Raw genomic sequence first — 27,169 nt, forward strand, 5'->3', positions numbered from 1 at the left:
TCGGCTGCAGTCTGGTCGCTCTTTTCAACTCTTTTCTCCGCCTGAACTCCCGGGGGGCCGGGTGGCGCCGGTCGGCCGCGTCCGACTCCGGTGCCCTCCCCGCCCCTGCCGCGCCAAGGGGCGGGGCCCAGCCGGCCGCCAGGAAATGCCCAGGAGAGGGTGTCACCTGGGCAAGCCCGACGACGTGCTGATTCCCAGGATCGCCGCCTTCCCGGGTCTGGGCCTCCGAGTCCCGAGCCCGATCGCGCTCACCTGTTCCCCAGGCGCGGCCCCGGGGAGCCCTGAGACGCTCCCGGGACCGCTGCTCTCCCTTCAACTCCACAACCATGAGCAAGTTGGGCAAGTTTTTTAAAGGGGGAGGCTCTTCCAAGAGCCGAGCTGCTCCCAGCTCCCAGGAAGCCCTGGCTCGACTTCGGGAGACAGAAGAGATGCTGAGCAAGAAACAAGAGTACCTGGAAAATCGAATCCAGAGGGAGCTCAGCCTGGCCAAGAAGCACGGCACGCAGAATAAACGAGGTAGGCTCGGGGTCTGGCCCCAGTCGTGAACTCTCCCGCTCCTACCTCCAGCCGTTTCCTTGGGGACAGTCCGGTCTGGCCCACAGCACCTGTCCCCCAGGCCACCAGGTGTGCTCCCACGGCCTTTCTAGAAACTGGTAATGACCCCCCAGGGGCCCGGAGTTAGAGCTGAGCAAAGCACAATCCTAGAGGGCAAAATGTAAGGAGGCACCACAAATCTCAGTAATCAAGATGAACAATATTTTTATGCAATATTTTAAAAACTCGAAGTTGATACAAAAGCATCCATAATGAACAAAATAGCAATATTTAAAATAAAAACAGGATTGGTATTATTGATTCTTTTCTGTTGCAACTGGCCCTTATGTGTTCTGCACAGCCCTTCTTTATTTCAAATTCGTTCTGAAATGTGATGTTTTGTTCATCGTGGATTTTTTTTTGCATTAATTTTGAATTTCAAAAATATTGCATTGAAATATTATTTATCTTGATTATTGCTTTTTTGGGTGCCCCCTTAAATTTTGCCCCTGGCTTGTCCCACCCTGGTCCAGTCCTGCTGACTCCAATGCTAAATATCAACTTTTCTGCCGTGTGTTTGTATTTTGAATCACACATTTCAACTTGCTTGTAAATCTCCATTGAAGTATATTCTAGTATGTTCTGGTTTCCCTTTTCCTCAGCTGTTGAAGACTTTAGTTGGCTGTTGTGCAGTTGAGCTATTATACCAAAAAAGTAATGTCGGAGAATTAAATAGTAATTCTATCACTGGCTTTTGCCACATGGAAAGGTCTTTAAGTCAATAATGATTCTTGGTGCTCCTCTTGCACCTTGAACCCTTTGTTCTTTGCCAGAGTTAATTGGTTTCTTCAGTGTGTGGCTCTCTCTATAGAGAATAGATCTAAACAGCACCCGTGGCACATATAAAAACCCAGCAAGAAGTTGAAGTGATTTGCTTTTTGTAACACAAGTTCAAGTGACAGACCCAGAAACAGAAGTGGCAATTTAGGCCTCTGCTCACCACCAAACCCTGAACTTGCATCCTCAAGTTGGGCTTCTTGAGTCATAATGAAGCCTTGGGAAGATTTAGTTTGCCCTAAATGACCGTGCCGTTGTTTAACACAGGAAAGCAATCATGTCTCCTGGAGTTGACCTTGAAAATCCTGCTCTTTCCATAAAAATGACATTTATGCCCATTTACTACCAACAACAAAAAGGCCAAGTTTCATTTTCCTCTGCTCTTGCATGTAACTCTTGTCCACATTGTAGGCTGTTTTAGAGTTAAGTGCTGGTTTCTATTTTTACTTCGTGTCTGAAATATTTTGGGATGTTATTAAATGGCAATTTCAACAGAGACACTATGCCAATATGACTTGCTAAAAAGCCATTTGTTGTTCTTTTCCTGGGCCCTTCCTCTTCAGTTTGATGGGTACTCTGACATTTGTTTAGAGTACCCACCAAGGTACTCTGTCAAGGGTTTTTTTTGGTTTTTTTTGATTTTTTTTGATTTGTTATCCACTTGGATCTGTATGTAGCTTTATCTACAGTGGTTGCTCAGTAAATACTGGCTTAAAAAAAATCTGAAAAATGAAACGTCTGCTTCTATGAAGTGGTAGAAATATAGATTTGCTTTTAGAAGAAAAGAATGTAAAATAATATAATGTTCTTGAGTTGGCAATGCACTAAATAAAGTGTCTACAAGTAGACTTTATAAAGACACCCAAAAAAATAAATAAATAAATAAAGGCAACCCTAATCAGGAACATCAATCTACCTTCCTTAAATCAGAGTAGCTAGAGATGTATCAAGTGCAAATAATCAATTGGTTTCAGAAAAGCTATTTATTTTTCGTCATTTATCCATGGGAGCTTCATTGGAGTTAGCCCAAGCCTGGTTCTACAGTGGCCCTGGAAGTAGGAAGAGTCTGGTTAGCATGAGGCCATCTGTAATCTAAACTATGGAAAGAATCCAGTCACAGACCATGCATTGGAAACACTGTCAATATCAGCATCTTCCAAATAAACCAAATAACTTCATATACATATGGTTACTGTTTTCCATTAGCCCCCAAGAAATATTTTCACACACATAATAAGGCCAAATATACTTAGTACTAAATGGATCTTGTGCTACACAATGTCAGTGTCAGAACGGCTGTAATTTACCTGATAATCGGAGTGACATATGTATGTGCAGTTAAAGTTTTACTTCTAGAGGTGGTTAGTCAGCTAACATGCTGTCAAGAATACTAGTTGAGTGGCCAGCTAGTATCATATCAGAAAGGGCCACACTCCCAGCCAGTACAAATTCTTCCATGATCTAGTTCTCTACAACAGAAATTTTGACAGTTAGCATTCTCAATGTCAAAAATGGGTTTTATTGGTAAAATGAGTAACTCTTAAATTAGCATAATAAATGTTAGAAATGGGATCTCACTGGTGAAATTGTGGGTATTCTAAACATGTGGTTTGGCTGAGATAGTTTAGAGATACTTCCTTGCTCCCCACGTAAGAATAGGCGTTAAGAATGTACTAGGTGTATAACTAACAACGTTAGGATGGCACCTGGGGCTTGATCAAATCAGCGTAGTGTCCAGTCCTTGGTTCAGGTGGATGTCTGAGCTCCCACAGAGCACAGCACCCTGCCAGAGAAGGTCGCTGTCTGTGTTCAGTGAGCCTTTCATATAAGGTGTATTAGACCTAAAGGACATAGAGCTGGGACTTCAATGAGCTCATAAAACAGGTTGAGAAACTGTTTTATGCCTGCTTGGCCAATGTATGTTTGTTTAATAAGTGTATCTGCAGATCTGAGTCTGAAACTTGCTTTCATTGCAACTTGTAGCAAGGCTGTGCAGTGGTAGCTAATTCTTACTTCAAACCTCTTTGGCAGTTACCATAATCTACCAAAAAGAGCCTGAGTGGGCACCACCAAACTGGTTTTGCAACAGCCATGATATCAAGGCTCTGTTGATCTAAAAGAGGAACAATTGAAGCAAGATCTATAATTTGGTTAAAAACTTGAGAAGAGCAGACATTCTTTAGTGCAGTTTATTCAGATTACTATGATAGAACTCCTGCTTTATATAAGCTAGTAATCTGCTTTGTGGAAAAGCAGACTTTTTTATACGTCACTTAATTTTTTTTCTATTTTTGCTGAGCACTGTCATCTAGAGCAGTTTTCAGTCCTGGCTGTATATGAAAGTCACCTTGATGCCTGCGGGATCCTGCCCTCATAGATTCTAATATAATTGGCTGGGGTGGGGTTTGGGCATCAATATTTTTTTAAAGGTGCCCCCAGGTGATTCTGCCCTGTAGCCAAGGTCAAGGATGAGAAAACTAAATCCATGGTAATGTTAGTGGGGTAGAAATACAAGGTCTCTTAGTCTTGCAGTGCTTCCTAACTCTTTTCATATCATGGCACCCATGGGCACCGATAATATTTGTATGTGTCCCTGGGATAACCAAGGACCAGCAGCTCGAGGGCTCTGGACACCCCAGGCTGGAGGCCTCAGGAGCTGAAGGTATCAACATTTTAGTACATTGCAACTCCCTCCTGCCACACTAGTTGGAGGAACACCTTAGAGGTCACAGTTCTAACCTCTCTTATGAGTTGGTTTTTTTTTAATAAAATCTTTAAGAGATGGTCACAGGGATTTGCTTAAGTGTAATATCCCTATTCGGTTTCCGTCAATGTGTAAATATCTGATAGAAAGTAACTTAGTGTTGTAGTGAAGAGCCTGGGCTTCAAAGCAGAGAGCCCTGGGTTTGATTCCTGGCCCTGTCCTGCCACTTAGAAACGGTGTGACTTTAGACCATTTACTTGGCCTGAGTCTCAGTCTCTTCATCTGCATAATGGTGGTGATAAAGCTGATCCTCAAAGTTGTGATGATTAACGACATTACTGTGTAAAGCCCTCCATTCAGCGCTTTATAAATATCACCCTTTGTGATAACGTAGCATTTTTTTTTTTTTAAAGCTGCCATCAGTTTCCTAGTAAGATCCACATACTGGTTCAAATTTGTCTTCTGGAATAACACAGAATAAATCTACTCCATCTGTCATGTGAAGACCTTTCACATAGTTGAGGACAGCAGTCACTTGCCTGAGTCTCCTGCTCTGCAACCCCACCTCTGTCACTTCCTCAGTTACCCCTTCCCGTGCTGAGGTTTGCTCACCAGGGCAGGTCAGTCAGGGTGAGGCGAGTGAGGCCCTGACAGTGAGTGCCCCTTGACATCTTCCCCCTCGGTACCGCTCTGCTCTCTCCCCTCACCCTCGTGGTGGCCCCGTTGCTTACCTTTTCCCAGGCAGAACAAGAAATCCAAATATGTAACTATGTGAAAAGGGGTGGATCCAGGCTGGAGTTATCACTAGGCCTCAGGCTGCTGGGAAGTGGACTTACAGAGGTGAGAGGTTGAGACAGAGAGGAAGTGAATTTGACCAAAATCCCTCCTCAGTGTCATTTCACAGGATTCCAGTGACAACTCAGAGCTGAGGTCATTCGTTCAACCTCTTTGCCAGGTGTCTGTTTGGTGAAATGAGACCCCAAGGCAGAGAGTCTTGTGTGCATAGCTGGCTTACTTTGAGCCCTGAGGTGTTTGGGGGCAAGGATGAATTTGTTTTCAGAGTCATCATGCAGTCTGGGGCTTCCTTGGAGTCAGGATGTGGGCACAGTCCCACTAGTTTAGCTCAGTGTTGGAATCTCTTTGGGCTTTTTATGATAGTTGTCACAGAGCTGAAGTCGGCAATCTCAGACACCGGGGGCCAGAAGAACTGGGTAAAGAGAACCACATCACTGTCAGCTGGTTGAGTGCCAAACTAGTGAGTGCAAAAGCATGGCTCAGGTAATAGGAGACAGGCACAGCCTGCAGGGCCCGGATGGAAGTTCCCCTGGGAGATATCACTTACCTGGCGACCTCTTTTCTTAATAGAATTTCTCAAAATGTGGGCCTCATTTCAGCTGCATCAGAAGCCCTGGAGGATGCTGGTTAAAATGTATACTCAGAAGGACGCCCCTAAAATTTCTAATTTAAGGTTGAGTGTAGAGTTCAGAAACCTGAACTTTGAACAAATAACTCAATGATTCTGATGCAGTTTGAGAACCTGTATGTATTATTTAATGGGCCGTTAAACTGGGAGGCACTATCTCTGCTCTCCTTTCTTCCTCACCCGTTCTCTTGTTTCTCCTCTCCTCTGTCATCACTCAGATACCCCGATGAGAAATAAACCTCCCGCTGTGTTAATTGCGAAGAAACACTCCCAGAGCTTCTGACAAGTCATCTTATGCACCGGAATTAGTTTTCTTTAGGGAAGTGTATAGGGTACTATGACTCCACAATCGTTGTGCAGGGTCCCAGAGTCCCCCAGTATTCAAATTACAACCAGACACCATAATAGTGTTCTGTTTGCCTCCGATTATCCAATTGTTGTACCACACTCTGTGTATTCTGGGGCCAGGGAAAAGAATTTTATTCCTGGGGCATCCAATACCTGGATCTTATTCTCAGGTCAACTGCCCATTTCTCCTCCGGAAAAGACAGATCAATAGAAATGCGACCCTCCCTCAACCTCCACCCTCAATTTCCTCCCTCACCTTGGGAGCTCCCATCAGGCTTTAACCCCTGGTGGGGGGGGGGACCTAAAATGTCTGGACCAGTCCTGGGAGCCCTATTCACTTAAACTGTAATTTTAAAACGTCGCACTTTCTTAATACCTCCCTCTCCCCTCTGAGCCCTGGCAAGGATCCAGGGCTTACACCCTCACTCACGCACTTGGGAACTGACCAGCACAGAATGCCTTGGGTTTCTTATCTCTTTTGTTCTGCAGACACAGCCTCAGTTTGTATCTGCCTTTTCAGATGCCTTATCAGTTGCTTTTTCTACAACTGGACTTTGAAAGAATTAAAAATCCCAGCCAGATTTACCCTTCCCCCCCTTTTAAAAATCAACATTTTAAACTTGCATTCCATGTTTTACATGTATTTCTATTCAGTATCATCTTATTTTCAGTTGCCTTAAAATTAAGATTTTAAAATTCCAACTTCATTGTCTTATATATGAGCCATTTCTTTTGGTTCAATCAGTCACAAATTTATTCAGCTGCCTTTTTTGTTGTTGTTCAAGTATTAAAATGTATTGAATAAGACAGAACCAAGGACAGAAGCTCATGACATGCCGCTAGAGACTTCATTCCAGGATCACCTCTGCATGATAGCAATGATGTTTCATGTAAGATTCAGCTAAGGCATGATTACCGGTTTGACACCTCAGCAGTGAGTTCAGTTATTCATCTAGTTATGAATACACCTGACATCTATCTCTAGCCCACACCATCTTATCTCTCTTAGTTTTTTTCTCTTTTCCCTAACAATGCCTCAGTATACCTTGCGAATTCCTAAAACCAAACTATATTCACACACCTCTGGTTCACAATGCTGGTTTATGAACTGGTAGTGTGTTAACTTCATCAGATTCACCTGGAAAGCTTTTTAAGATGCCACAACAGGAGATTCTGTTTCAAGAGATCTGGGATAAGGTTTAGAATTCTGGTACTCATAGCTTTCTGGGTGATTTTGATATGTATAAGGTTAAAAGGCCAGTGGTGGTCCATATTTTTTCTTTGGTCATCATCCAGTAACCCAAAGAAAAGAAACCCATGAGATTAGTTTTTGAACTAAATTTTCAACTTTGTGAACTCGTATTGGCTTCTAGTTACCACTGGCTTCTTTTCTACTTCCTCAGAAGCTAGAGTATAGAGTGTATCTGTTCTAGAATCATTCTTTCAAGTGTCTGTGGTACAAATTTTGACAGTTTGCTGACCTATCATATTGGGTTGGCCAAAAAGTTCATTCGGGCATGGAAAAACCTGAGCAAACTTTTTGGCTAACCCATAGCTTCTTCTATGAGGGTAATTGGTACTGCTTCTTGTGTTATATAACTTTACATCTAGTTTATTTTTTTCCTTCATGAATTTGGAGCAATAGTATAAATATTGGAGCATTCATTTTTTATTATTCTTCATTTAAATTCCACAAAGCTGGAATAGAGCACCATATTTTGGGAAATAGTTACATTCAGCAAAAATATAATTTTCCTTGATTTATGCTATTTTGTAGTTTATTGAATCAGCCACAATAAAATAGAATAAGGTAGAAAAGTTACTACTAACACGATGATTATGCCAAAATCATATGATTTATGCAGTTTCAAGAAACTACAACAGGAGATTACTGTGAACTGTCCTCAGATGTACTTAGTATTACTAGTATGTTTCTCAGTATTTAGGGCTACTTATTTCAGATCAGATTTTATTTTCAAGATAACAGAATAAAAAACAACTCAAAACACATAATACTCTAACCTATGCCTATAAGGCAAGGCATCTGATTCTGAGTTTTAAAGTTTATGATGCTTTGCTTAGGGGGTCAGTTTTGGAAAGGGCATGAATAATCTATTTTGGTATTCAATTTTTGTAATATGCATAAGTACACGTGAATCTATTTGTGCTCTTAAGGGGCAAAATTATCACAATCACTTAAAATACATAGATAATATCGAGGTTTTATTTTTTAAAACTACACTCTCAATCCTCTGCTTTAGCAAACTATAGCCAGAACTTAGAGCATATACCAGTAATTTTAGTTTCTCCTACTTTTTCTGACTATAATTTTATAGAAGTTCTAACACATACACAATTGCTCAAAAATTTGCAGAAGGTGAAGGGAAAAAAAAAAAAAAAGAGTCTGGAATAAATATAAAGCAAATAGTAAGCCATTTCCTGAGTAACTGACTTTCTTGTACCAGAGATTTTAATTACTTACCTCAAACAAGTGGTATTAATAGAGAATTACTTATTGGAAATATTTAGGACTAGTACGAAGTTTATACGGTCATACTTTAAAGCAGTAAGAGCTCTTAAACCTGGACCAGTGGCTCTCTCAGCCCACTGCTAAGCCCTTTTCTCAAATATTTCTATCTTGCGGGAATTTCCAGTGAGAGAATGGGAAATAGCTAAAGCCCTGCCCATCATCTGCTCTGTGTAGCCTCCAACACCTCTTCTCAACCTAGCAGTCTAGTGACTTAAATACCAACAGTGTAATTGCTACCCTCAAACAAAACAAACCCAAAAAGGCAAGCAAGGAGGAGTGGTGATTTTAAAAGTATAGGAAAGGAAAAGTTGATTATTCTCTGTTAAAAGTTGGGAATCCTTGTATTAGAAGTTATTTAAAAACTTAAAATTGAATGTCAACCAGTGAGCTTAAATTAATAAAGTTTACACTTTTATATTTGGCTTACATATGAAGTTGGAGAAATAAAATTGTGCGACCAAACATTTGACAAGCATTTTGGACATTTCATTCTCTATTTGAACATGAATTTCTAGTGAATCTTTTTGGTTCTTTCACAGAGCGCTATATGCTGCACAGTCATAATGGGTGTGTCTTCTTTGCTGTAGGAGGAACATTGTTCAACAGGCCTTTCTCAGTGAGCAGCGCTATTTATATTACCATTCTTTTTGTATATTTCATTCATGTAAAATGAAAGTCAGTATAACCTTGGAGTTTGAACAAAGATATTATCCTAACTCAGAACTTCTACTGTGTTGACTGAAGCAAGAAAAAAAAGTTATGATTACGTTAAGCCAATTTACACATATTTCAAAGATCATATACACAAGAACTTATGTTTTATCATTCTTTGAGCAGCTTGACAACTTTTATTCATGTAAACTATATTTACATAAACTATAATATTTGAGTGTTTTTCTCTCACTTACATTTGAAAAACTAAAGAATAGTACATAGAGTTCATCACCAATGTCAAAGTAAACCTTTCTCCAAGAATTTAAATTAGTAATAGTCACCTTGCTTTGAGGATAAGAATTATGTATTCCTCCAGATTTTTTTTTTTTGTATTCCTCCAGATTTGTTGGTCATAGGATCTCCAGGGAATAATCATAGAATCATAAGCAGTGGGAGCTAATGGGGGCTCTAGGGGTAAAATCTGTTGGTTCTCAGGAGCACCTACAAGCCATGGGCACAGTAGTTGGAACTATTGGTGCATCATATGAACAAGGAATACTTATTTACAAGTAGAAAATAGAACCACATTACACACACACACACATATACACATGACACATATATACATATATAGATACATATACACACATGCACATATAAACACATGCATATACACATATTCATATATACAGACATACACAAAGGTACACACGCAACATACAAAATTACATCCATAGGTACCTATGTCTACCCTGTAGAATGAAGCATAATCAGCTGTTTCTGAGTTTTTCTATTTAATATTTGCTGGTTTCATGTTCATACTTTTTCCTCTATATTCTAGGCAATAGCAGGTCCATAAAGTTTACCAATTTGTGAGGTTACTAATAATACTAGTAGCAAGTAGAAAACTTATTCCTTCAATTGGTTATATATTCTGCCTGGTCACTTAACTGGGTCTTTACAAAGAATGTCAAGAAGATTTTAATTAATACATTGGTATAGTGTTCCAATAACAAGTTAATTTTACTTGCCTGGAAGTTGACCTTGGAAGCAATTAATTATGAAAAATAGGAATTTCCGTGGATATTTAAAATGAGTCTTTTATACAGAGTGAAGTAAGTCAGAAAGAGAAAAACAAATATCGTATATTAACGCATATATATGGAATCTAGAAAAATGGTATAGATGATCTTATTTGCAAAACAGAAATAGAGACACAGACATAGAGAACAAACGTATGGATACTGAGGGGGAAATGGGAGGGGGTGGGATGAAATGGGAGATTGGGATTGACACATACACACTACTATGTGTAAAATAGATAACTAATGAGAACCTACTGTATAGCACAGGGAACTATACTCAGTGCTCTGTGGTGACTTAAGTGGGAAGAAAATCCAAAAAATGGGGGATATATGTACACGTATGGATGATTCACTTTGCTGTACAGCAGAAATTGGCACAGCAGTCTAAAGCAACTATACTCCAATACAAATTTTTTTTTTAATTTTAAAAAAAGGAAAAAATAAATAAAATGAGTCTTTTATGCAAGCATTTCTTCCCTTTTTGGCAACTCAAGCCTAATAACACTTTTAGGTCATGACCTTCCCCTCTCAGATTTATCTCCTCTATTAATCTCTTGGGTGACGTCCTGGCAGTGAGAACTGCCTTATCTCCAAAAGTAAGTGTGAGCTTTTTAGGATGAGGAGAGGAACATCATTTCTGTTGGACAATAACTTCCATTTCCCTTGTCTTTTTCTATCTTTCTGCAGATGGCTGAGGCCACCTCTTTGTAATCCTTTACACTTTATGATATTAATCAATCACTCTTTTTTTTTTTTAACACAAAATTCAGTACAACATTACTGGCTTGCTTACAGCAATATTCCTCTTCCAAATGCCCTTTCCTCAGAATATCTCTTGTTTACTTTCTCCAATCTCATTCCTTTTTTACTGCTTTCTCCAGCATCTGCTTTGCCATTGTATAATCCACTACATCATTTCTGTGGTCTAATCTTCTTTTAGCTTGCTATTTACCCTTTTTAATGACATTTAATATTGGCCAGACCTCTGAAAGTGTGATCTTACTTAAGTTCCAGCTAGTGTGGCAAACTGGTGTGATTTGCTCTGGTTTCTCAGCCAGAAACTTTACATCATTTAGTAAAGAGATTTGCAGTAGGGGAGAGGGTCAGGGGCTAGAAGTAATATATTTCATCATTCATGCTTCTTACTGGGCAGTGTGTGTGAGCATCTGTGTAGACAGTCACCCTGGCTTCATTACCTTCCCTGTGAGGTCTTCCCTCACCCTCCAGAGAGAGTGTAGTGTGTACATTCCTCTGTGTATCCACTGTGCCTTGTACATGTCTCTTATTATTTTCCTCAATGTCTCCTATGCTACTTGAAGTGAAGGATGTACCTTATACAAGTTGGTATCCATGGAGACAGTTCCTGTAAGATGGTAGGCGCTTAATAAATGCTTGTTGAATGCTGAATAAGTGATTGAATGCCCGTTTTATATTTTGCCTCCTCTGAGATTGTAGCCTTATTTCTTTGCCCCTACAGTGCAAAGCATGTGGTGGATCTCCAGTGCATGCCTGTGGAGTGACTGAAAGGAATGGATGAAGGATATTTTTAAAAAATGACGAAGGCTGGGGAAAATTCATAATGGGTTGGCCCTGGACAAATAAATGAATGTTAGATTTTTCTAATATTTCCCCAGCCGTTTCCAATCTAACCTGTGACTTTGAACAGAAACATTTTGTTTTTATTCCATTTATGGAATGCTCATGGTGATGCTTACTCAGATTGTGTTTTTCGAGAACTATAATGAGTTGCCATAAATAGAACTATTGTTTGATTAATGAAGTGAGTTGTATGTGAGTAAGAACAGGGCTTACGTTGAAGTTTCTCAAATAAAACAACACGATTATGAGACTTCCCAGTTAAAAGCAAAAGAGGACATAACCAATTATGAGTGGCATGTCACTTAAGCACTCTCTGGGATTAAGTCTTCCAAGCTTCATCTTTTTAGGCCTTCTCTAGAAGTCATCCGTTCCTGGGAGAGAGTAGAGCTGTCGTAATTCAGTTTCATATTTCACAGATAGGTTTGTCTGTAGTCACTAGATATGATGGTTCCTAAAATGTTCTTCCTTTTTTGCCAACTAATAGATGAACAACGCACGGATTTATACACCTTGAACGAGCAAAGAATAACAGATTGGCCTTTCCAATCAAGATGCCCTTATACATGATCTAAGCAATGAAACTGCAACTCTTTTCTGCTATTTGAAGTTATTTTTCATAGATGACTGAAAGCCTTCCTCCTCTGGCAATGTGGTAAAGTTGCAGAGGGCTAGTTGAATTTTGGTTCAAGTGGGTAATTCTTACATTTCAGTCCCAGTTCTCAATGGGCTGTATAGTAAGGGCTCTTCGTGTATCCCTTGGCAGCAGTACATACGGGGCATTGTTCTGCAGCTCCGTCGCTGAAGAAACATCACTGCTATACAAAGAGACAAAACCCCTGGAAGTTTCTCCCCCACAAAGGAATACAGTAGATTCCTTTGTTTCAGAAAGAATGTTTTCCAGGTTTCATCAGCTGCCTAAAAGCACATGTAGGAGCTTGGCAGATTGAATTGCACATTCTACATAGGTTAAATTACACGGCTCGAAAAGTGTCCTTCTTTGCCAAATCAGGAGTGATGCTTTATTTGCAACATCTGTCGAATGTATTTGAAAAAAATACAGCTATTTCTTTCCTAAATTGGTTATTAGAAATCAAAGTTAAAGCCTGTCCATCTCATGGTGGGCCCGTGGCATCATCATTTCACATGAGAAACAGCTCACAGAGGTACTCCTCACATACACCTCTTGACTCTTTGGAACAGAAGCCTCCGGTCTTAGTGTTTGGGAGAAACATACTGTGCCAGATAGAAGCCACAAGAAGTGTCAGGTGTCCTGGGGCCAGATCCAGCCATACAGAAATCATCTGTTTTGCTCACACAAGGTTTTTTTGAAAAATGTAGCTCAGCTTTTAACTTTGAAGGATTTGGGATGCAAATCCAGATCTCTTGCTTCTTTTGATCGTGTGGAAGGCTGGGCGTACAGTCTGCATGGCAGCCGAGGACTGGAGCCCAGTGGTGTTGCTTCCATAGGTCAGGCTTAATCTCTCCTGGTCTCCAGAGTTCCCACTTCTTCCTGTTGGCTCTTTGATACTGGAGCCAGTGTCCACGGCCATTTATCATCACTCTTGCAGTATTTTTTATTGTTATAATAGAGGAATAATCCTCTATCTCTTTCTCACAAGTGAGAAAACAAAGAAGGCCTTTCCCTTTAACCCCTCTCTCTCTCCTTCACTTACTTTCATTACCTGCTTCCTCCTTCAGAGTTTAGGTCTCTGATTCAGGCCAATGTGTAGTTTACGGTATGGAGATTATAGTGTAAGTTGAAATCTCACATCTTGGTGAATTTTTAAATTTCTCCCAACTATTTTGAAGGGCAGAAACCATATGTTAATATAGGCATTCAAAATTGTGTCCAGATCAGAACTTGTTATTATTATTTCAGCTGCGCCGTGCGGCTTGTGGGATCTTAGTTCCCCGACCAGGGATTGAACCTGGGCCCTTGGCAGTGAGAGCACAGAGTCCTAACCACTAGACTGCCAGGGAATTCCCAGAACTTATTGTTATTAATAAAAAATATTGGCAAGGTTGGGCATTACATCATGTGGCTCCCATCATATGCTTCTGAAATCTTGTGAAGAAGATGATGATAATGATGAAGGTTTCTAATATTTAGTAATCACTCACTATGTGCCAGACTAATTTCTTTACATATGTTATTTCATTTAACCTTTAACGACCACATGAGTTATATTCACATTTTCCAATAAGCAGCTATGCAAGGCCACGTAGCAGTGGGTAGATGGAGCCTAGATTTGAAGGGAAACCTGACTGCAGGGTACAATGTTCTATTGTCATCTTCTAGGTGTTATTTTTATTGTTATTATTATTGTTCAACTGAGGGAGCATCATTTAAGGAGAGTTAAGGTCACATTCCTTAATAATAATAATAATAAGGTTATTACTCACAGTTTTTAATTGGTAGAGGTAAGATTAAAATGCAGTGCTAGTGACTCCAAAGCCCCATCTTTTATACCAAATAGTATTTTTCAATTTACAGAAAGTAATCTAAAATTAATTCTTACTAGGAAGCGTGGTATATTTTTTTAATGAAAAGTTTTAAAAATTCTCAAAAAAAAAAAAAAAAAGAAAATACTTTTGGGTCAATGGGTATAGTTAGGTTCCAAATTAGTACGGACACTGAACCAGCCTGAGATAGGAAAGAGACGGACTTTGAACCTTCCACCTCTGGGTATGTTGGATGGAGATGTGTATTTGGAGTTTAGCTTCTTAGGATACTCTGCTGTATAGTATTATGCACTGTACCATTGAAATGCAGATCTGTTTTGTAATATTATGTTCCTGTTATGGTGAGTTAGGGTGAAAAAACAGGTAACTTGTTGCTCGGAGGTCTCAGAAATAAGATGTGCAATCTCATTAATGAATGACTGTTATATAAATCACTATTATTAATAGAAATAATATCTAGTTGCTCAGTCTCTACTGTGTACAGGTACTTTATAAGGTGGTTTCCATAAATTATCACTAGTTCTTAGAACAATCACCCTGCCTCTTGGGGATTATGTCCTCATTTCCAGAACAGCAAACTGAAGCTCAGAGAAGGAAAGTGACTTATCCAAGAAGGAAAGTGACTTATCCAAGAATATACATCTATTAAGTCATGGAAGAAAAATTCACACTCTGACTTTGAAGGCCATACTCTTTCTGTTATATCATGCTGTCAAGGTGCACAAAATTATCAAATTTTTTCATCTAGTATTCATTCATCTTATCTTCTCTAAAATGGACCAGTAATCGTATTTACTCTTGTAGTTTTTTGTGAGAGTTAATGATATAAATCACATAATGCACATAAAGCACTTAACACCAGTTTGGCGTCTGGCAAATGCTCAGTAAACATCGGTTTTTGTTATGTACAGTATTTTGTTGGCCATGTGCCAGGAACTGGGCCAGGTGCTGGGGAAACAGATGAATAGGATTCTGTATCTTTCCACAAAGGGCTTATAATTAGTGTAGGGGAGATGGAGTAGAATACATTTTACAAAAATTATAATCCAATATAATAAATGTCATAGTGGGTGTGGATCTCCAGGCAGAGTGATAGCACAGAAGGTCAGCTGCCCATATTCCCGCGTTCAGGAGAAAACCCTCACACAGCTCTGGTCATTCACGTGAAGAGCCTCTCCACAGTGATATTGTATGATATGGTAGAAAGGCCTTTGTGCCAGATGTTTTTTTTTATTTTTTATTTTTTTTTTAGTTCTTTCCTAAAGGACAGATTAAATAAATAAATAAAAGCTGTTCTTTAAATTAAGTGTTAGTGCTATTCAGCAAGGACTGAAATTGTGGTGTTGCACCTGGGGAGGGAAGTAGAGCAGAACCGAGTTGACCCTGGACCTTCACAGTGGGCAGAAAGGGGCGGGGAAAGAAAGTTACCACTCACGAGGGAAATATAGAAAAGTGATCCACACCTAAAAAGCCTTTCTTTGGCAACTGTAAGAATCCCCAGCCTGTCTGCTTCCTCCCTACCCTTGGAAGGAAGCCTGCCTGTTGGCATGCCCTACCCGCTTCTATAGAGCTCTGGGCAGCCTTCTCTTTCAAGAGAGAGACCTCATGGAGGAACACTCATGTAACTACGATTTCAACAGTTATTTGCACTGTTAAACTACAGTGTTCCCTGGCTTATTTTCTTACTATTACTTTTTGTATCCTATATTGTCCTTTCTTGGATTTTAAAAAAAAATTTACTGGAGTAAAAGTATTTTTTTTGGAAACAGTGCATAGATATAAATTCTCTAAATGCCTGTAGGTCTAAAAATGACTTCATTTTGTTTCAGACTTAAATAATAGTTTGGATTTTGACAGAATTCTAGCTTCAAAACATTTCAAAAATTTTAAGACACTATTCCATTGCTGTTGGATAGCCAGTATTTCAAACATTTGATAATAGTATCAGTCTCATTCCTTTGTAGATAATCTCTTTGCTTGTTTCTCCTCTGGAAACATTTAAGATTTTCTTTTTTTACCTTGGAGTTACAAAATTTCACTAGTATAGGTCATGTGCCTTTCATTTTTTGCTTTTCCCATCTAAGTGTTCAGTGAGTATTTTTATTCTGAAGAATAGTCTTCCTTCAGCTTGGGGAAACCGTATTCTTTAATTTCTTTATTACTTCTTTCCCCACCGTTGTTTCTATTTTCTTCTGAAATCGTTATTTATTCTTGTATTATTATCCAGACTCCCCCTGAAACATTCTTTCTCTTTTGAAATCCTTGTAAGATGGATGTTGGATTCCTTGGCTCTGTCCTCCAATATATTAACTTATCTCTCTTGTCGTTCTATGTTCTGAGAGAATTCCTTAACTCTATATTCCAGGTCACTAATTTAGTCATCAGTTATATTTATTCTACTTTTTAACATTTTTATTTATTTTTTTAGTTATGTTTTTAATTCCTAAGAATTTTTTCTTGTTTTCTAGTTGCTCGTTTTTATGGAAGCCCATTCTTGTCTTATAACACAATAGCCTCTTGATCTCCCTGAAGATACTAATACAAGTTTTGTTTATAACATATTCTATTTCCTACATTCTCTCTCTTCTCTTGGGTTCATGACAATGTAGGATACAAGAAGCAATAGTAAGAAAATAAGCCAGCAAGCTCTGTTAGTTTAGTGTAAATAACTGTTGAAATTGTGTCTATGAAACTTACTGCACTTAAGAAATGTTTCCTTAACTATTGAAAGAATAATTAAAAAAAACTGGTAATCGTCTGGAACTAATAAAAGCAAGATTATTTCAATCAAATACTGTGGGGTTTGGGGTGATAAGACAATCTTGTTTGGGGACAATACATTTTATAGATACTGATTAATTATAGATTCTGATTTATTTTTAACATGGATAGAAAACTTAAGTTTAATTATATGTGTATATTTTAAATACAAGGGTATCCATTAGAATAATTTAGTATATATAACTATCCACAATTAAAGGGGAATAAAATGGACAAATGAAAATTGATCAATCTATATAAAGACAAGAAAGCAAAAAGAAACTAAAAATCACAACAAACAGAAAACACAATAAATATGATAGTAAAAAGACCATACTAGATGATATATCAGTTATTACAATAAATGAGCATAACTTAAAAACTTACATTAAAAGTTGGAGACTATCTGAATGGTTAAAAATAATCACACACATTAAACACTCAAATATATGCTATCTGCAATAGGCAATATCAAAAAAGAGCAAATTAAAAACAATTTTGAAATTGAGGTCCATGTAAAATTATTACAGGCAAATTGTAATAAAAAGAAAGCTGCAAGATTAATTTTATATTAAACATTAATATTAATATACAAAATACAAATTTTAAGATATAAATATTAACTTTACATTAAATATTAATTTAATAGAAAACAAAATGGAGTTTGAGGCAAAGGTTAAATGGAGATCAACTAATATGGATTCATAGATCATTAATAAAATCCAGCAGGAAAGTATAATGGCTAGAACTCTTCATGCACCAAACAAAAAGAATTGGAATAAATATACTGAATCTGTTGGAAGTACAAGAAGAAATTGACCAAAACCATTAGAAAAGAGCCTTCCCTCAGAAATCTCTGTTGCAATAACTTAACATGTTTCACTCTGAAACCATTAAAATATTTGAGTTCTTTTGTCAATTCCATTTAATTATCTTCATATTAGCATTCGGCTGCTGCTGTTTTCCTGCATTCTCACTAAATGCCTTATCAAAACTCACATTTTAGGGCCTATTTTTCAGGGTGCCTTCCAAGGTGCCGTAGTCAGAAGAGCTCAGTGTTGTGATTTTTGAAAGAAGCACGTAAGATTTTGCTAAGTGTTAATGGGAGGGTATTTGGATACCATTTCTCTGAAGGCACCAGTCTTTTCCCTCACCAGTATGCCATCTAATCCTTGAGAAGGACTCTACAGTGTTGATTTTATGGACATTTATGATTAGATGTAACCTTACTGATCATCTCATAGTCACTTCAGACCAAGACACGCTTGGCATCCTAGGCTTTGGACTGTCACTCACTGACTACCTTCAAGCAAGTCATATAACTTCTCTGGGTCTCAATTAACTTGTTTTTGCAATAAGAAAATAGGGATAGAATAGATAGTCCTTAAAATTCTTTTTTTCTCTAAAGTTTTATTTTTCTTATTACGTGATATTTACTTCTATTTTATCTATTCTTTTTCTAAAATCCAATATTAACAGAAACACTTCTGTGGTATATTTTATAGACTATGAAATTTTGACTTTTCATCTTCTGACACTTGGCAGACCTTTGGAAGAATAACAAAATGTTTAAGGAAGCAGTAGTTGGTACAAGCAACTTGAAAGGATAGATGCTACCCTTTAGTTTTTTTATTTGGTATCCTCTTTGGTTTCAACAATACTGATTCCATGGTTGGTGCTGAGTAAACATATCTCAGCAAGTGTCTTGAGTGAGTGATTGGCTCTCTCATAAATGTGGCTTCTCCCTTATTTAGCTGCATTACAGGCACTAAAGAGAAAGAAGAGGTTTGAGAAGCAGCTCACTCAGATTGATGGCACACTTTCTACCATTGAGTTCCAGAGAGAAGCCTTGGAAAACTCACACACCAACACGGAAGTGTTAAGGAACATGGGCATTGCAGCAAAAGCCATGAAAGCAGTTCATGAAAACATGTGAGTGACTTTAGTCTCCCTCTGAGCCATAAATTCCCTCAGTGCTTTGGAAGTATATGATGATCTGCACAGGAATGGGCTTACTCATTTGAGACTCTTTGACATGTTGGAATGGAACGTTCCCACAGAGAAAGAGCAGAAGTAATATTGTCAAAAGAAAAAAAAGACCATGAAAAACTAAAGGACATTCATTTTGCCCTTAATGTTTCCCAGTAGCCTCACTATTGTTTGACACTCCACCTGCAAATATTTTCATTCTATAATTTTAAAAAGGCTTTAATGTTAATATCTGTGAAGGTGTTAGAACTGTACAATAGTGACTGTCAAATTTTGGAGGGACTCAAAAATCACTACTAATGAGAACAAAGATGCCCAAGCTCCTTCAAGAAAAGTAAGGATTGGGCCTTTTTGTTTTTAACCAAGCTCCCCAGGTGATTCTGATACTAACCAATGTTTGAGAACCATTGACATACAATAGTAGATAAAAGCATGGATTTGGGGTCAGATTTTCTGGGTTATAATCCCAGATCCTGCTGACTGTCCTTGGGCAAATTACTTTGCCTCTCCCTGAGTCAGTTACCTTATCTGTAAATTGGAGATAACAATAGTACTTACCTCATGTGGTTATTGTGAAATTCAATGAGATACAAGATATACTGCACTTAGGAGTTCCTGGCACAAAGTAAGCGCTCAGTAATCTATATTCATAGTGGTAGTGGGGCTAACAATTTGCTTTATATTCACACTGAGAATCAATGTCTGCGACCTAATCCTTTTCCAAAGTTAAATATCATAGTGAAGTTTGCACCAAAGGTACGCAAGGGCAAAGAGTGATTGAGGGATGTAGAGAAGCTTCCATGGATGGGAAAAGGTGGGAGAGAGAGAGGCTGGGGTCAGTGAAGACATCTTTGCTAACATTTTCTTGCCTTGATAATCAATTGACAGCCATCATTTTGACAGCTTCTGAGAGATCATTCAATTCACTATCAGAGTCGCAGTTCTATATTGTTGCTGTAAGCGGGGTGCTAAAATGTATGACAAAATCATAGTCTTTCTCTCCGGGTAGTTTAGCAGCAACATCCCTGGATGTTCCTTTCGAGAAAAATTCACTCCCAGACCCAAACTTTAGCTGCACCTTTCTCATAGGATTTTCAAATAAATAATCCTTGTATATTTGGTATAAATAGAAGAATTGGAAATAAGGGGTGATAGGAGGATGGCAAAGTATTCCTTTTGATTACTACATGAAATTATGTCAAAATACTAAGCTTTTCCCATATATAGAGTCTGGAAAACTTGTAAAAGATTTATTCCACTGGAATCAAAATTTCAGTGTTAATTGCTTAATAATGAGGAAAATTGTCACTTCTCTGGTATCCAGTCAGTTTGGCCTAGCTTCAGAGTTGGAGGAATGATTCAGAGACAAGGTGCTGGAGAGGCAGCTCAGATGCTGGCATTTGGACACTGGCAGCTTCAGTGGGTGGTTGACGGCCAGTGGGACTTGGGTGCTAGAAACTGTCTTGAAAGCAGCTGTCTGTCCTGAGCCTGTGATTGCTTTGCTGAAGTTGCTGATTCTTCTGAGGGCTTCATAGGCCTAATCCTGCTCTCATCGGTAATCTCTCAGACCATCAGCAGCTATGGGAGAGTTCTCAGGGAGCCAGGACCTCAGACATACTAGGCAGTCTAGAAAATAGATCTCTAGTTCCAGAGTTCACCTTCTACAAAAAGCTGCCCTGATAGCAGCTGCTGAGAGCTGCCCGAGTTTATCTTAGTCACAGTGGTCCTTGGTGGCCCATGGTACCACTTCCTGCAGAGTTAATACATAGCAGCATATATTTAAATTTTACATATGCCCTACCAGACAAAATTTCAAATTTTCAAAATGGGTCTACAAATATTGTTAGTTATCAAATAATTTGCCCTCTAGTGACTCCCAAATGTAATGGCTATCAATTTAATTTAATTTACATAATTTAAAATATATGTACATATACAGAATTATTAATTTTTTTGAAGTGCAAATTCTTTTTTTTCTGAATTTTTGAATTTTATTTTATTTATTTTTTTATACAGCAGGTTCTTATTAGTTATCTATTTTATACATATTAGTGTATACATGTCAATCCCAATCTCCCAATTCATCCCACCCCCCCACCACTTTCCCCCCTTGGTGTCCATACATTTGTTCTCTACATCTGTGTCTCAATTTCTGCCCTGCAAACCAGTTCATCTGTAGACCTACCTATTTTTTAATTGAAGTGTAGCTGATTTACAATAGTGCATTAGTTTCAGTTGTACAGCATAGTGATTCAGTATTTTTGCAGATTGTATTCCATTATAGGTTACTACAAGATAATGGGCATAATTTCCTGTGCTATACAGTATGTCATAGTTCATTATCTATTTTTTTTTTTGTTTGCATCTGAAATGAAATTTTTAGTAAGGGTTACAGAGTGGTATTTGATTCCATCCCTCCTGACTTTATGCAGCAAATAGTATTTTTTTTGTTTAATCAGTCATCAATTTTATACACATCAGTGTATACATGTCAATCCCAATCGCCCAATTCAGCAACTTAAAGTTGATAAGTCTTATCACCTGGAATGTTTACTATCCTACTGAAATAACTAAGAGTTTATATTAAATTGACTCATTTTTCTAATTTATATCTAAATTCATAATTTTAAAGTAAAATTCTAAACTATTTCAATAAAATATTACTTCCCAGGGATCTGAACAAAATAGATGATTTGATGCAAGAGATCACAGAGCAACAGGATGTTGCCCAAGAAATCTCAGAAGCGTTTTCTCAACGAGTTGGATTTGGCGATAACTTTGATGAGGTGGGTGACACTATATAAAGAATGGAGTATTGTGGCCGCTAAAAAAGACAGCTTCCCACCATATGGAGCAAGCAGGTTTCCTTACACATTTCCTTAAATATCATTAAAGAATAAATTTCAAGCAGAAACTAACACGTCATTGTAAAGCAATTATACTCCAATAAAGATGTTAAAAAAAAAAAAAGAATAAATTTCTTAGAAAAGTACCTTTCTTAAGAGGGAAATGAAGTGTTGGTAGTTCTGATTTAAAGGAAAGATTAATATAGTTTGGTAAATAGCCCCCTAATTAAGTTTTCAGCTATTAAGGAAAAGCAGCATGTGATTATGTAAAGTTAGTGACTTTTAATGGTTGAAGCCTAAAGCCCCATTACGAAAAATTGAGTGCTCGCACATCTGGGCAAAACAAAGCAGACTGTGTCACTCTGCAAGAAACAGACAGATCACGCTTATGTTAAATTAGAGGTTAGGCTGCCTCTGTTCATTACTTAGGCTATGAAACAAAATAAATGTGGAGTGACATTATTAACACACACATTCCACTGAGATTAATCAGTCCAATAATACAGACTATAATTATAATGGTGGGGTCTGCACTGTGAATTTCAATTGTTCTACTCAAAGTACACACAAAGTACACACAAATTTTGAAACATTTCCAATTCTCAGATTAGCATGCCAAAGAATCTGACTTCCTACGTTCATGTAGTGTTAAAAACGGTACATCTAATAAGTAAGATGTAGTTCCACAGAATCCTTTGAAGTGAGAATTGGGTGTCAACAGCTTGTTTTTCCTAATTTAGTTTTATTTTATTTTATCTTTCTCCATTCTACTTTTTTTTTTTAAATTGAAGTATAGTTGATTTACAATGTTGTGTTAGTTTCAGGTGTACAGCAACGTGATTCAGTTATACATACACATATATCTATTTTTTTTCAGTTTCTTTTCTCTTATAGGTTATTACAAAATATTGAGTGCTGTCCCCTGTGCTATACAGTAGGTCCTCTTTGGTTGTCTATTTCATATACAGTAGTGTGTATACATTAATCCCAAACTCCTAATTTATCCCTCGCCCCCCACTACTTTCCCCTTTGGTAACCATAAATTTGTTTTCTATTTGTTGTCTGTTCGTCTGTTTCTTCAATAGCTTTTTAAAATGGTATAGACCAGGGGTTGGAAAAATGTAGCTTTCAGGCCAAAGCCTCCCCAAGTTCTGTTTTTGTATGGCCTGTTGAACAAGATGGTTTTTATATGTTTAAAGGATTGCAGAAAACAACAGCAGCAGTGACAATAGCAACAAAGAAGTCTATGAGACAGAGACCATATGTGGTCTGCAAAGCCAAAAATATTGCTGTCTGGTCCTTTCCAGAGAAAGTTTGCCTATCCCTGGTTAGACTAACAAGCACCTAATGAGTGCGCTATGACATGGTGGAAAGAGCTCTGGGCTCATTAGCACATCTGGGTTCTGCCATTTATTACTAAGCTTTGTGTAAGTCCCTTTACTTTTCTGACCCTTAGTTTTCTCATTTATAAAATGAAAATGACCAGATCCCTAGACTATCTCTAAAGTTTCTTAAATTCTAAAATTCTTTTATCAATGAATAAATAAGTGTATGGTACCTGAAGTCTGAAAATGATGGAGGTGATTATTCTGTCACCACATATTTGCTAAAGAAAATATCAATATCTTTTCAGTGCTGTTGGTAACCATCAAGCACTATTGGCAATTCTGGGCATACATTCAGTGTAGGATAGTGTGTTCTGCTACTACTACATTTGCTATATTTGTTCTTAATTGTTTTGTGAGCAGAAATAGGATATCAGAGTATTCATGCTGAAGGTACATTATTCATTCAGCCTGTCGGGCACCATAAAGCCCACAACTACACTGACCACACTATTTCACATGGCCTCATGCTATACATTTTCATGTTTATTTCCTTTTCATGAGGTAGATATAATGGTGGTCAGACAGTCATTCAGCTTACTGTATGTCTGATACATGGTGACTTGATCGAATGCTGCGGTTGGCTTAAGGATCTCCACTCTTGGCCCATAGTATTGTTACTCTCATTTTAATATAGAATAATTATTTGTTTCTGTGCCTTTCTCCTACATTCAATATGCTCCTTAAATGTAGGGACTGTTGTTTGTACTTTGTCTCCCCAGCCCTGAGTTCAGCCAGGAGTGAGCTCTCAGTAAATTTGTTCTATGATGAATAAATGAATAAATGAAGAAATCTCCTTGGTCGAATGTAAGAGTGTCTTAGGTCATTTCTAATAATGACAACCTCAGAATTCTAATGATGACAAATTTAGTTTTGACTCCCAACTTCTCTCAGGGGTTTGGACTCAACCTGAGGACACTTGGAGCCAGTTAGACATGAACTATTCATCTCAAGTCATCTCATATCTGTCATAAGGTGACTTTTACCCTTAAAGCCTCAAACTAGACTGGCCTCTCTAAGGTTCTTGGGACAGAGAATAGTTTAGGATTAAACCAGACTCTCTGGGGCTATTGCTAAAAGAAAGAAATACAGTGTACCTACCTTGAGTTGAAGCTTTCTTAACTAAGACACACAGCACGATATTTCCTAGTTTTGGTAATTTGACAAAGGAACAATAATATCTTTGATTCTTTTTACTTTTGGTATGTTATGGTTTTGCTATACCTGTTGTTTTATTTCAGTAGCATTAGCCCAAATGAAAATATTTATTTCCTCTAGTTAAAGTCTCACAGATTCTTAATTCTTAACAGTAGAAAATAAAAGATACATTGGAAAAATGACAGGCAAGGTGTAAATTTCCTAGAAACTGTGGAGGTTATATATTCAGCTAGCACAAATTACTTGAAGAACTGTTGACTGAAGTATTATAAGATTAACTACAACAAATTTGCACAACCCCAAATATTCATATTTTAATTATTGCTCAGTGTTGCAAAAAAGACTTAGTCTTAAAATAAATATTCCATTTCACTGGGTTCTCACATATCAATTGGGTAGCAGATGTTCTTGTTATTATGTTTGAGGAAACCCACTTCTTGAAACATTAACTCCCTAATTCTTTCTTTTTCCTCTGTTCAGGATGAGCTGATGGCAGAACTTGAGGAACTGGAGCAGGAAGAATTAAATAAGAAGATGGCAAATATCCGACTTCCAAATGTGCCTTCCTCCTCCCTCCCAGCACAGCCAGACAGAGTACCAGGTCGCATGTCAAGCACGTCCTCCTCTGCACATCGATCCCGAGCAGGTCTGTTCCCCACCTCAACCACCTGTGGTCAAATAATTACCTGAAATAATAGCCAGGCCTATCCCTTTTAGCACTTATTTTTCATTTCATAAAATATATCTTTTAATACATAATTCATACTTGTTTTCTGTGCTGAAAGTATGAATGTCACCAATTACTAATTTTTATCCATTTTTTGTTTGTTTGTTTCAGCATCTTCCAGGAGGGCAGAAGAAGAGGATGATGATATCAAACAATTGGCAGCTTGGGCTACTTAAAACAGAATGTTTGGACACCGAAATTAATGAGCTGTACATAAGACACAAAAAATGTTTTTGCCAAATATAGAGGTTAACAAAGATTCTGTTTTATATTTTTACTGGATGAATAATTGTCTTTTAAGCCTCATAGGTAAAAGTTAAAAAAGGAGTCATGTGTAGATTTAGGATCCAGGATGGAATGGGACTTCCTGGTAGCATTTTGGAGGATCTCTCCATACTGATGGGAGGGGGCATTCTACCTTGTTCACTATTGTATTATTTGCAGTCCTGGCACATAGTTGGTACTCTCTATATATTTGTTGAAAGAAAACTGAATTCTATGAACATATAAAACATATAACAGTTTATAAGCAACTTAAGAGTGATGATGTGTTTAGGAAAGGGGGGAAAATAACTTTCTTTCCTATGAGAATGCAAGTTTGCTGTGTGTATCCATGTTGTAGCCCAGGGTGAATGTATAAGAAACGTATCTCTTATAGGAGATAGAGAAGTTTGTAGAGAAGTCTTGTGTGAGTCTATACATAAATAGTTTCACTTGAGTTTTGCAGTTTAAAATCTTAAAGGAGTTTTAATTGACATTTATTATGCCAATTAAGCTTGGAATGGGACAATGGATGCATTTCCCAAAATGTCTGAAAGCACTAACAGCTTACACTGCTGAGCGAGAATCTCCTGGGTGTAATTTAGTCACGTAGGGGGCTGCATTAACATTCCCAGTCCATTATGATGCTGTATGGCTTCAGCGTGCTAAATGTGTGAGTATTCATTCTTTTCTGTTTTGTGCTCTCTTGTACATTTATTTACACTTTACATCATATTCCTTGTAAATATGTAAAAATATAGGAAATTAAAAGTATATCTTGAATAAAGTTTTGGCCATAATGATTTTTAAGTGAAAGTACAACATTATGTATTGTCCATAATGGTTCATGGACCATAAAATGACAAACGTCGTTATAGAAAATGATCTAGTAATTCCCCACATTTGCTTAGGGAATACAAGGTCTAATGGGATGGAAAGAACACTAGACCTGGAGGTCGGAGTTCTGGATTCCATCTCCTGCTCTGACACCAACACAGTACAACTAGGCAAGTCATAAACTCTTGTGTCTTGCCTTTGTGTCTTCACTGGGAAATCTAAGGGTTGGACTTGATGATGTCTAATGGTTCCATCTTGCCACAGGCCTTTTGCACATGCTGTTTTTTCTTAGCAGTCTTCCCACCCTCCACAACACAGATACCACATCTTACTTATTCCTTAAATCTTAGAGTGTCCTTTGTTTTGGTAAACTTTTCCTGATTGCACAGACTAAATCAAGTCTCCCTGTTATATGCTTTTGTAGCACTCTGCTTTCTCTCCTATCATCTGTCATGGTTTATGTTGCATATTTACTTGAACAATCACTTTATTATTCTTCTTCCCTGCTGGGCTGTGGTAATTTGAGGTCATGGACTGTATCTCTTCCAGTTCAATCCCACTGTGTATCTCTGCACAGTCCCTCACATACAGTTGGCATTTAATAAAGATTTGTTAAATGAATGACTCTTTAAGTTTTTACATCTTTTGGGTCCTGATAGAATAACAGGAACTGGATTTACCTTCTACCATCAAATAACTAGAAAATTGGACAAAATATATGAAACAACAGTTTCCAGACAGTTGACAGCAGGCAGCACTAGACTGTGATTCTTGAGATGGAAACAAATGAAACGAGTACTTCCAGTCCCAGCTCACTGCCTTCACAGAGCCCGGCGGTCTTACCGAGTGGAGGAAATCTATGGGGGAAATTCCTGGAAAGGAGGTTGTTTCAGAGAGAGAGAGAGAGAGAGAGCACGCTGGAGATCTGCAGAGAACTGATCTGTATACATGTATGAGGAAATTACTGAGGACAGGAAGGACCACTGGAAAGAAGCAGGCAGATCAGTCCCTAGAGCTCACACAGGGCTA

The 27,169-nt window shown here is 38.0% G+C and overlaps 1 protein-coding gene across 1 annotated transcript; it reads left to right on the top strand.

The window, feature by feature from the left end:
* On the top strand, nucleotides 1-26,761 carry CHMP4C (charged multivesicular body protein 4C). The gene is made up of 5 exons (XM_068525609.1): nucleotides 1-516; nucleotides 18,692-18,869; nucleotides 21,598-21,712; nucleotides 24,796-24,961; nucleotides 25,154-26,761. The coding sequence occupies exons 1-5, from the start codon at nucleotides 327-329 to the stop codon at nucleotides 25,216-25,218; spliced, it is 714 nt and encodes a 237-aa protein (XP_068381710.1). The 5' UTR covers nucleotides 1-326; the 3' UTR covers nucleotides 25,219-26,761.
* Nucleotides 26,762-27,169: the final 408 nt, after the last annotated feature.

This window comes from Eschrichtius robustus, chromosome 17, assembly GCF_028021215.1.
Source record: "Eschrichtius robustus isolate mEscRob2 chromosome 17, mEscRob2.pri, whole genome shotgun sequence".
Taxonomy (NCBI): domain Eukaryota; kingdom Metazoa; phylum Chordata; class Mammalia; order Artiodactyla; family Eschrichtiidae; genus Eschrichtius; species Eschrichtius robustus.